The sequence below is a fragment of the Tenrec ecaudatus genome, chromosome 2 (genome assembly GCF_050624435.1).
Source record: "Tenrec ecaudatus isolate mTenEca1 chromosome 2, mTenEca1.hap1, whole genome shotgun sequence".
Classification (NCBI taxonomy): domain Eukaryota; kingdom Metazoa; phylum Chordata; class Mammalia; order Afrosoricida; family Tenrecidae; genus Tenrec; species Tenrec ecaudatus.
This window is the reverse complement of record NC_134531.1, coordinates 191,698,447-191,710,822: the sequence shown is the minus strand read 5'-3', so window position 1 is coordinate 191,710,822 and position 12,376 is coordinate 191,698,447. Positions and strand designations below refer to the sequence as shown.

Genomic DNA, 12,376 nt, shown 5'->3' with positions numbered 1-12,376 from the left:
TTCACAACAGAACCAACTGAAATATAAATGATAATGACAGACTACTTTGAATAACTATTCCAACAAATTTGAAAAACCTAGACAAAATAGACACATTTCTAGAAATACATTACCTATGGAAACAAACAGGTTGGCATAAAAGATATTGAACAGACTTATAACAAAAGAAAAAATTGACCAGGTCATTAAAAAACTCCCAGCAACACGTTCTGGTTCATATGGTTTCATTGGAGAATTCTTCCATTCAGAGAAGAGCTGCCACTCACGAAATCTGCTTAAACTTTTCTAGAATGTAGAAAATGAAATGCTCCCAAATTCATTTTGTGAAGCAAGCATAATCCTGATACCCAGACCATGTAAATAAAAACCCAAACTTACTTTCATCAAGTCAGTTCCAACACATCATGACCCTAAAAAAAGAGTAGAACTACTCCATAAGGTTTTTTGAGATTAGAAATCTTTATGGAAGCTTGTCTGCCTCATCTTTCTTTCATGGGATGATAAATGAACTCAAACTGCTGCCCGCCCCAAAACTTAAGGTAATCCTTTGTGCCACCAAGGCTCTTTAAGCTAGGCCAGTGGTTCTCAACCTTCCTAATGCCGAGACCCTTTAATGCCTTTCCTCATGTGGGAACCCCCCGCCCATAACATTATTTTCATTGCTACTTCATAACTGTAATTTTACTACTGTTATGAATTGGGCAACCCCTGTGAAAAGGTCCTTTGAACCCCAAAGGGGTCATGACCCACAGGTTGAGAACTGCTGAGCTAGACAAAAAAAGAACAGTATCCCGCTAAAAAAGACCAATATCCCTCATGAACACAGGTGTAATTTTCAACAAAATTCTAGCCAATAGAATCAAAAAATATGTCAAAAAATACTATATTCCCAAATAGGATTCATAACAGGTATGCAGGAATGCTTTTGTAGTAGGAAAACTATAATCCATCACATAGAGGGGTCACACAATCATAACAATCAATGGAGACAATGTATTTGAAAAAATTCAACACGCATTCCTAATTAAAAATATACAGTGAAATCGCTTATTGTTGCTGTTGGGTTCTGTTAAGTCAGTTCTTACTCATCGTGACCTGGTGTATGAGAGTGGGAAACATTGCCTAGACCTCCCCTATACTCACAACCCTTGTGTTGAGCCCATTGTATGAGTCACTGTGTCAGTCCCATCTCACTGAGGATCTTCCTTTAGAAGGGAAATCCCTCAGCATAATTAAGGTCCTATACAAAACCAATAGCCAACATTCTTCACAATGGTGAGTAGCTGAAAGGATTCCCTTGTGAATGGGAACCAGACAAAGGTACCCTTATTACCTCTCCTATTCAATATTGTATTGAAGGTCCTAGTCATGGTAATAAGACAAGAAAGAGAAATAAAAGGTATCCAAATTGGCACCTCACTCACTGCCATCAATTTGATACCGACTCATAGTGCCCCTATAGAACAGGATAGAACTGTCTCTGATTTTCCAAGACTAACTCTTTTCGAGGAGTAAAAAACCTTATTTTCCTGCACAGTGGCTGGTGCTTTCAAATCTCTGACCTTGTAGCTAGTAGTCCAGTGCATCATCCAGTTCACTACAAGGGATCCTTCCAAATTAGCAAGGAAGAAGTAAAACTGCCCCTTTTTGTAGATGATATGAGTCTATAAATAGAAAATCTTAGATATTCAGCATGAAATTTCCTGGAACTAATAGAAGGATTTAGCAAGGTGGCAGGTTATAAGATAAACAGAAAAATCATTCTAATTATCCTACACTAACAAAGAGAACTCTGAAAAGGAAAAAAAAAACCAGCTACTAAAAGGATGAAATTCATAGTGAACCTAACTAAAGATACAAGACTTCTTCCCCGCCCCCCCCCCAAAGACTTCTTTACAAAGAAAACTACAAAGCCCTACTGCAAGAAACCAAGGAAGATTATATATATATATATATATATATATATATATATATATATATATATATATATATATATATATATATATATATATATATATATGGAAACATACTATGATCCGGGGTAAGACTGAAAAGGAAATAAAAACCCCAACTTCTTGATGGTGTTTCTCTTTGGCTCTTCCTTTTTCCACCTACAATTTTGAGACCTTAGTCCATGAAGCAATCCCTCCATCCTTTGATCATGTTACCTGCGTGGTTCAATATTTTGCTCATAGAATTCTACAATGTTGCAGCTCAATGCCAGAATTTCTTCAGTTCTTTCATCTTGAGAAATGTGAAGTGTGTTCTTCCCTTTTGGTTTTCTAACTCCCCTTTTGGTCGAATATTTCATTGTAATACTTTTTATTCTTGAGTAGACCTTTGAAATCTTCTTTTCACCTCTTTTACTTAATCATTTCTTTATCATTTATTCACTTAAGTACTCTACTTTCAAAACCAAGTTGGTTTTTAAAAATCATTTTATTAGGGGCTCATAAACTCTTATCACAATCCATACATACATCAATTGTGGTAAAGCACATTTGTACATTCATTGCCCTCATTATTCTCAAAACATTTGCTCTCCACTTAAGCCCCTGGCACCAGGTCCTCATTTTTTCCTCTCCTTCCCCGCTCCCCCCATCCCTCATGAGCCCTTCATAATTTATAAATTATTATTTTGTCATATCTTGACCTATCCGATGTCTCCCTTCACCCACGTTTCTGTTGTCCGTCCCCCAGGGAGGAGGTCACATGTAGATCTTTGTAATCAGTTCCCCCTTGCCAGCCCACCCTCCCTCTACCCTCCCAGTATTGCCACTCACACCACTGGTCCTGAAGGGATCATCTGCCCTGGATTCCCTGGGTTTCCAGTTCCTATCTGTATCAGTGTACATCCTCTGGTCTAGCCAGACTTGCAAGGTAGAATTGGGATCATGATAGTGGGGTAGGGGAGGGAAGCATTTAGGAACTAGAGGAAAGTTGTATTTTTCATTGTTGCTACATCGCACCTTGACTGGCTCATGTCTTCCCCTAGACCCCTCTTGCAAGGGGATCTCCAGTGGCTGACAAATGGGCTTTGGGTCTCTACTCTGCACTCTCCCCCCTCATTCACTATGATAAGAATTTTTGTTCTGATGATGCCTGATACCTTCGACACCTTGTGATCGCACAGGCTGGAGTGCTGCGTCCATGTGGGCTTTGTTGCTTCTGAGCTAGATGGCCGCTTGTTTATCTTCAAGTCTTTAAGACCCCAGACACTATCTCTTTTGATAGCTGGGCACCATCAACTTTATTCACTGCATTTGCTTATGTACCCATTTGTCAAGACCAAGATTGAGAGTCTTTTCTGACACCCATTTTGGTCATTATAAAACATTTTTAAAAATGATCTTTTTGCATTTTTTATGTATTATGTCCTTGTCACCCACAAGTCATCTAGTCTTTGGTTGGTAGTATTCAATGAGTTAAATCTGTTCTTGTATAATCACTGAATTGAGGTGGGATATACTCAAGATTCAGGAGCTCTGGTAACATAGAGGTTACATGTTTGGGTTGCTAACTATAATGTCAGGCCTCCTATAGAGTTAAAAGTTTCAGAAACCCACAGGGCCGTTTCTTCCCAACTATGAGTTGGAATCAAGCCATTGACAGTGAATGAGGTAATGAAGATTATATTTCGGCTGTCATGGAGTGGTTTTAGTTTTCTTCAACTTCAACCTGAATCTGCCTATGAGCAACTGAGGGTCTCAATTGATCAAAACAACTGTCCATGTTTTCATTATATTGAGCTCCATTATGTCTGTGCACATATGTAGTTGATTCGATTCTTTTGTATTTCATCTGGTGAAGTCCATGTATATAACTGCTTTTTCCGTTGAAAAGTATTAACAATGAATATGTCTGCCGTCTTTCAAAATTCTCTCATGCTTTTCTGTGATGGTGGTTCTTTCACTCCTGCCGTATTTTCCAACTGCTGGGCTTCTTTGTTTCTACCTTTTGCATTCCAGTCACTGGTAATTATCAAAGCATCTTACATGTGTGATAGTTTTTTTGTGTGCCAACATAGCACCTGAAAGAAGATATGGGTGGAGGTTAGCCTGCCAATCAGGTCGCAGCTTGTTGACCTCTTTTGGAGGTGTGACTGAGATAAATGGCTCTCTGGAGGCTAGTCCCTTCTCTCTTTGCCTTTACACGCCTCCTAGCAGACCCTGATGGTGGCCAGAGCTCTGGAGATGCGTCCACCGCCATTGGATCCATAAGACTGTGCACCACTGACCTGTGGTACCCCTGCAGTCTTCATCATTGCTTGTGACTACCTAAGTCTGAAGAGGGACTTTTGGACTAATATTGGACTTATGGACTGGCTGGAATGTTTTCCTGATATGTAAAGTTTTTTTGATGTAAACCTCTTTCTTACACATATATGAGTCTTTCTGGATTTATCATTTGCAGGTGTTTCTTTTTTTGAGTCATGCCATCATCAAATGAAGTTCCTGAAAGCTTTACTCCCATCATTAAGGTCAACTGTACTTTGAAGAGGGAGCTTTTCTCAAGTTTTACTTTGAGAACCTTTCAAACTGTGGTGCTCCTCTTTTGGCAGTATATCAGACAACATTCCACTGCTATTCATAAGATTTTCATTGGCTAATTTTTCTAAAGTGGTTCACTTCTTCCTCCTTCATTTGTTTCCATAAATCCGAAAGGACAGCATTTAAAAAAATCATTTTATTGGGGCTCATACAACTCTTATCACAATCCATACATCAATGGAATAAAGCACCCTTATACATTCGTTGCCCTCATCATTCTCCAAATTCGCCTTCCCCTTGGGTTAGAAAGGACAGCATTTTGACAATGGGGAAGAGGTGAAACAAAGAATGAGGGAGGTGCTGTCAGCCATCCAAAATAGATGAGTTTGAAAAGAAAGGAATCGCATATTTGACAAAGGTTTTAAGTGTTATGGAGAGTATTTTTAAGGTGATAAGGTTGTTTTGCAAAATTTAAATACAAAGCTTTGAAAAACTCCGCTTTTTGGGTGGGTACCCCCTCATACTCTTGCATGCAAGCTCCTCTAATTACAGGTAACCGCTTAGGTAACAAAGTGGGCTGTGCCCTAACTCTAGAGGTTCCTGAGTTCAGTGGAGGGGCAACCTAACATCAGTGCTGGGGGAAGGATAGGGGTTTGTTCCCTGAGTAGGGAGAGAAATTGCAACAAGCCTCCTCCGATAGATAGCTGCCTGCCAAATAGCAATCAGTCAAGTGCTTGTAAGAGGTAACCTTAAGCTAGCACTATTATGGGAGGATACTGTGGGGATTAATACTCATTTCTAATCCACAAGTGTGAAGGCCTCCCTCCACCCAGAATCCTGGCCTTCCAGACTTCTTAAAATAGGAGAATAAAGAATTTGTATGCATACACTTTCTTTTGTTCCTGTTTCCCACATTACAGTCTCAAACTCACAGGGGCAGTTCTGCCTTGTCTTAGAGGCTTGCTATGAGTTGGCATTAATAGTTTGTAAATGCCCTGTGTGTGGTTTAGTTGACACCCTTCCCCCACCCTTCCCCAGTATTGTAAACAGTGCATTCTGGCATAATTTTAATAATTTAGGTGACTACAGAATATTGCTTATTTGAACAGCTGTCTATTCAAAACTCCAAACCACTTTTTTGGGGGGTGACATCATGTTAAAAACCTAATTTCTCTTTTAGAAGGCAAGGGCAGTGTGAATGTTGCTACATACAATTGGCAAAGATGAAAACAGCGGTGCCCTATTCAGAGTGGGTTGCTGACCATACCACTTAAAATGTGGATCATTCTACAGCCCTGACAGTAATCCAGTCTCCTGCATCAGGCTCCTGAACGGGCCTACTAGTCTCCTTCCTAGCCTCTCCTTCCAGGGCTTCAGCCCATTTTCCCCTTTCTGGTTAATGTTCCAGGATTAGTACCCCCCCACACCTTTATTTATTTTCAAAATTGGGTCTGTTCCGATTTCACTGTACAGGAATGGTTCAAACTGGGTTGAAGTCCTGTGGGAAATCAAGACACTGTGTTCATGAAGTTGCTGGCTTTATCATTGTCGTTTTCCATATCATGACCTACTTCCTGAATACATTAAGCTGCTATGTTACAGGGAAGTGGTACTTAAGCTACTTTGTTTATTTCAGACTCATCCATTCCCAAGCAGACATTTTTGTAATGTTTCAGTAATTTTTTTAGCAATTGTATTATCGTTTTTTAGTCTTAGCAAATGTAGCATTTACGTGCAACCTACAAAGCACTAATATTTGTATATCAAATGAAGATGTTTGCATCAGCATAATTAGTTTCTTAAATTTAAAAATTCTTGTTTTAAAATTTATTCTTAATATTTTATATGTAAATGCTGCTTAAAGTTTGATAGTTTTATTAATCAGCACATTTATAAATAAGATATTGTGATCTCTAAACCTCGTTAGTAATTAGGTTATAATACCAAACTCTGTATGAAACCTCATAGAACAAAATTTTCTTTTTTCCTTCACTATCGTTTGGCTTTATCTTTGTTTAGTGTCCTATTACCCCATCGATGACAAAACCCAATGAAGCTTCTTTCAACATTTGTAAATTAGTATTAAAAATAACATAAAATTACTTTTTAAAAATCATTTAATTGGGGGCTCGTACAACTCATCACAAACATATATATCCATTGTGTCAAGCACATTTGTACATTTGTTGCCATCTTCATTGTCAAAACATTTGCTTTCTACTTGAGATCTTGGTATCAGCTAATTTTTTCCCCTCCTCCCTCCCTCCTTCTCTCCCTCCCTCATGAACCCTTGATAATTTATAAATGATTATTTTTTCATGTCTTCCACTGTCTCCCTTTACCCACTGTTTTCCATCCTCTAGGGAGGGGGTTATTTGTAGATCATTGTGATCAGTTCATCTTCCCCCCCCCCCACCTTCCCTCCTGTTATTGCTGCTCTCATTATTGGGCCTGAGGAGTTCATCTGTCCTGGATTCCCTGTGTTTCCAGCTCTTATCTATACCAGTGTACATCCTCTGGTATAGCCAGATTTGTAAGGTAGAATTGATAGTGGGGTGGAGGGGATGAAGCATTAAAGAACTAGAGGAAAGTTGTATGTTTTATCAGTGCTATATACTACACCCTGACTGGCTGGTCTTTTCCTTGAAACCCTTTTGTAAGGGGATGTCCAATTGCCTACAGATTGGCTTTGGATCTCCACTCTCCACTCCCCCTCTTTCACAATGATAGGATTTTTGTTGTTGTTCTGGATCTTTGATGCCTGATACTTGATCCTATTGACACTTCATGATCACGTAGGCTGGTGTGCTTCTTCCATGTGGACTTTATTGCTTCTCATCTAGATGGCTGTTTATTTTCAAGCCTTTAAGACCCTAGACACTATGTCTTTTGATAGCCAGGCACCATCAGTTTTCTTCACCACATTTGCTTATACACCTGCTTTGTCTTCAGTGATCGTGTCCAGAAGGTGAGCATCATGGAATGCCAGCTTAATACAACAAAATGTTCTTGCCTTGAAGGAGTAATTGAGTGGAGGCCCAATGTCCATCTGCTACCTTAATACTAAACCTATAAATATATGCACATAGATTTATTTCCCCATCATCATACATCAATATATTTGCCTATGTATTTAGACCTCTATAAATGTCCGTTGCCTCCTAGTTCTTTCCTTTATTTCTTTTTACTTTCCTCTTGTTCCATTATCATGTCTGCCTTCATTTGGGTTTCAGTAATTCCTCTGGGTTACATTGCCCATGATCAAACTCTATCAGGCCTCCCACACCCTCTTTGCCATTGATTTTGGATCACTGGTTGTTCCCTTATCCCTGGGTTTGTTGACTCCCATTTCCTTACCCCTCTCCCTCTCCTAAGCCCTCCCCCACCTAATGTTGGTCCCATTGTTTTCTCCTCAATTATTTATCCAGCTTATCTTACCTAGATAGACCTGTAGAGATAATAATCACCAAAAAAAAGACAGCAAAACAAAGCAATAAAAGAAAAAACAACACCAACAACAGAAATGCCTATAAATAGTCTGTTGACCTATAAAGGTCTGTTTGTTGACCTTTAGGAGTGTTTTTCTGTTGAGTCTGATGGGGTGCCACATCCTGACCCCAAAGTCTATTTTTGGTATTCCCTGGGGACTTCATTGCTCTGTTCCCCTTGCTATTCTGTTCCATGCCCTTAGTGTTTTGCCTCAGTGTGTTGGGGATAGATCGGGCACAATTCCCGCACTGTGTTTCCAGTGTTGTCCCCGGTAGCGTTATAGGTCAGTGAGGGATGTCTTATCTCGTAGTGGAGCTGGCCCAATGGTCCTTTCAGTGCTGTGGCTGCTCTGAGCAGGAATATCGTCCTCAGGGCTTGGTTGGCCAGGATGTGATCCATTCTCTCTTCCTCTCCCTTCATTTGCTCCCGTGTGCTCTGATCAGACATGTCCCTATCCCTGAGCTGTAGCTTCAGTGCTGTTCTCTGAAGTGATTCTTCTCTGGGGGTAGTTGGGATTGGTGCCAGCCCCTCAGACCTCTCTACTGGTTCCCCGTTGCATTCATGTCTTGGAGCACTGGGCTGGATGAAGTCTGATCCCTCTTTCCCTGTGGAGATACAAACACTATCCTTCCCTTGGGTGGGTTAGTGCCCTGTATTCTTTTATTTAGCTAAAAGTATTAAACTATAAAGATAGTCTTGCTTCAAAATGAAAATAATTGTAAAAGTAGGTTATAAAAGTGTGCAATTTCTCGGATATTAATATACTTTGGATTCTAATGAAAGACGACATTTAATATGTCACAGACTAATTTATTGTACATGATTCATTTGAAGTTTGCACTAGGAAGCCCACACATGTGCATGGATATAGCAATGCAAGTTGCTGCAAAAATTTCTGAATGTTTATTCTCAATTTCTATACCTTTTTTGTTGTTGTGGATTAGTAGCAACTGTTGACTGCACCGAGTTTGTAGAACATAGTTTGAAGAACATTGATTTAGGTAGTTTACAGTTTTTTATAAGAACCAAAAATACTTCCCTTAGCAACATGATATTTTGCATATGTCGTACTCATGTGTGAGTTTCTCTGTAGAATACATTTCTATAAAAGTATGAATTGCTTGATGAAAGTGTGTATGTGTTTCGAATTGAGAGATCATTTCCAATATTTTCCTTCGAACGACCTGTTGATTCCAGGGCTGAAATTTGAGTATGGGATAGTGCACAGGTGTTGGGCTGCTATTGACCAGGTCAACAGTTAGCCACTCATAGGAGAAAGATGAGGCTTTCTCCTTCTATCGTTACAACACAGGGCTAGTTCTACCCTGTCTCGTAGGTTCAATATGAGTTGTATTCAGCTTCCTGGCAGTGAGTTTTGTTTGCTTTTTTCCCTGGGTTTCTCTATATGCAAAAAATTTGAACATTTTGTCTGGGAAATGTTGCATATTTTCCCTAGGTTATTATCTTGCTTTTTAACATTTGTAATTTAGATTAGGCTGTTACATTGTTTTTAATTCTATTACTGGTTTGGGTTAGATAAACACTCTCCAGTGGCTTTAACATTAGAAGGGATACAGATGATGTTACTTTAGTGGCAGCCGCTCTGATGATCGTTTTATTTGCAGCAGGAGCCAAAGCAAGAGAATGAACCACCGAAAATGAAGACAAAGCAGCCAAATAGAGCGACGTGTGTGGCTAAAAGAAAAATTGCACGTATGTTTTCATTTTTATGTTCAGAATGGTTTGGCAATTACATAGGTATATATAGATTTGACATTAGTATTTTCATTCGGGAGAAGAGAGATCTCTGAATAATGATATATATGTTTACTGTTTATTCTGGATTCCATTATAAACAAATCCTAAAAATTCCTACAGCTTATACAATTGACTAATTAGTGGCAGAGTATTAAATGAAAGAATGGAACCTTAGGCACATTTGTGTTTGGAACCCGTACTATGTGAATCTTGGGTAAGTCACTGTTTATAATCTACCGTACACACTCGAATATAAGCTGACCTGAGTATAAACCGAGGTACCTAATTATTACCTGGGAAACCAGAAAAACTGATTGACTCGAGTATAAGCCTAGGGTGGAAAATGCAGGATGTGAATTAACACAGAGACCAGAGGGGAGAGATGGAGCGCAGCCACAGACACGTCCTTACCAGTTCAGCTGCCGGCATAAGTGAATCACTACGGGTGCTTCTTTGAATTGGAGCCGTCCACATCATAGGACGGCTCTGATTAGTTAGATGTGAGTACACAAACATTCAAAGCCCTGCAGTGTCAGCGGAGCTTTGAATGAACAGCAGAGGAACGGCAATCACTGGTGTACCACTGACCCATGTATAAGCCGAACCCCAGTTTTTCAGCACACTTTTTGTGCTGAAAAACTTGGCTTATACACAAGTATATATGGTATTCATCAGTAACATATAGATAATTACACTTGCTTCGTCAGTTATTTAGTAGAGGCTCAGATAAGTAAATGAAATTAATGACCGTCTTTTTGCTATTATAGTCCTTTGCTGGTTTTGCTTTCGTGTTAGTTGTGACATCATTTAATAATTTATTTTGCATTTTAATGAGATGTTAAATGTTCAAGTGTTTAAGGGCACTTTTTGCTATACTATCCCCTGAAATTATTACAACAGTGGTCTGAAGATAAACAAGCATTTCACTGTTGGTTTGAATCAAATTGATTTAAGGTATTCTTTTTTTAAGGTATTATTCTTATATTATGCTTATACTAAATGAACCACTAATATGCCTTTGTTGTGAAATAATTGCTTTATGTTTGACTGTTTGGTTATATCTGTTGAATATGTTCAAGTTACTTTCAGCCTTGAGGATTTTAGGTAATAGTTACTATTGGAATATAGTAATACTTAAGAATTAAGTAAAATTTTTTCCACCATTGGTGTACTATTGATAGTTGTCTACTGTGTTATTTTGCATCTTTATGTCCCAAGTAGAGTTTACATTTCTATTTATCAGGTCATATTTTTCTTTTCCTTTTTCTTGCTCTTTTTGAAATTAGTTGAATATTTTGTGATTACATTTTATTTCTACTACTGATTTATTATTATTACTGTTTTATTTTTATCTCACTCTGCTAAGCTATGTGTAATTTCACGAGTTTTAAGTGTCAGTCAGTATCTACTTTATGTTGTGTAATCATCACTACTATCTGTTTTTAGAACAATTTCTTCTCCAAGATGTACTCTGTATGCATTGAGCACTAATTCCCACTCTCTTTCACACCTTGGCCCTGATAACCATTGTGCTACTGTCTTTATCTATGAATTCGCTACTTCTGCATACCTCCTAACAAATTATTTACAAAGATTGGGAATTTCAGAGCAGCACTTCATTATGCTCATGTCGAACCAGTATGTGGACTATGGTCTGAGACATTCATTCAAGCAGAACAAGGGAATACTGTGTGATTTAATACCCGGCAAGTTGTGTGCATCAGGGTTGTATCCTTTCATCATACTTAATAAATCTGTATGCTGAGCCAATAATCTGAGAAGCTGGACTGTATGAAAAGGACAGCAGATCAAGATTGAAGGAAGGTTCATTAACGACCTGTAGTGTACAGGTAACACAACCTTGTGTATTGAGAGTGAAGATTGAAAGCTTTTGCTGATGCTGATCAAGGATTGTATACTTCAGTATGACTTGCAACTTAATGTAAAGAAAACAAAAATCCTCAAAACTGGACCAGTAGGCAGCATCATGATAAATCGAAAAAAGATTGACATTGTCAAGGATTTCATTTCACTTGGATCCACAATCAGTGCTCATGCAAGTAGTCAGAAATCAAATGACTTACTGCACTGGGAAAATCAGCTATATAAGACCTCTTTAAACTGTTGAAGAGCAAGGATGTTAGTTTGAGGACTAAGGTATACCTGACCCAAGCCATAGTATTTTAAATGAGCTCATATGCATGTGAAAAGTTGAGAGTGAATAAAGAAGACCTCAGAAGAGTAAACACAGTTTTGCTTGAACTTCATTTTTTTGTGATGGCTGATGTAAGAGAACTGTGTGGCTGTGAAATTTTGTTTCCTGCTCAGGAAAAGTGCTACAGAAACTGCTGTGATGTTGAACACAGCTTGCAAGGGCAGCACTATGGGAAAAACTCATGTGTATGAGTGGTTGTCGCCTTTCAAAAAAGGTGAAATGTTAATTGATGATAAACCTTGTTCTGGATGCCTGTCAACTTCCCGAACAGATGAAAATGTCCACTCGTCAGCCATTTGTTGGAGTTGGTTCCACCAGGTTAGACTATTAATCAAGCTTTCTATTTAAAGGTTTTGAAAAGATTGCATAACAGTGTGGGACAAAAAAGGCCTGATTTGTGGCAGACTGGACTAGTTTTGCCACC

General features: G+C 38.8%; 1 protein-coding gene across 5 annotated transcripts in view; it reads left to right on the top strand.

The window, feature by feature from the left end:
• Window positions 1-12,376, top strand: part of UIMC1 (ubiquitin interaction motif containing 1) — a 106,878-nt gene that overhangs the window by 14,311 nt on the left and 80,191 nt on the right. For 4 of the 5 annotated variants that reach the window (XM_075542008.1, XM_075542005.1, XM_075542006.1 and 1 more), the window contains exon 3: window positions 9,605-9,692. In XM_075542008.1, coding sequence (XP_075398123.1) covers window positions 9,605-9,692 — 88 coding nt within the window. The remainder of the gene's footprint in view (window positions 1-9,604; window positions 9,693-12,376) is intronic. The other variant, XM_075542007.1, reaches the window with a different exon arrangement.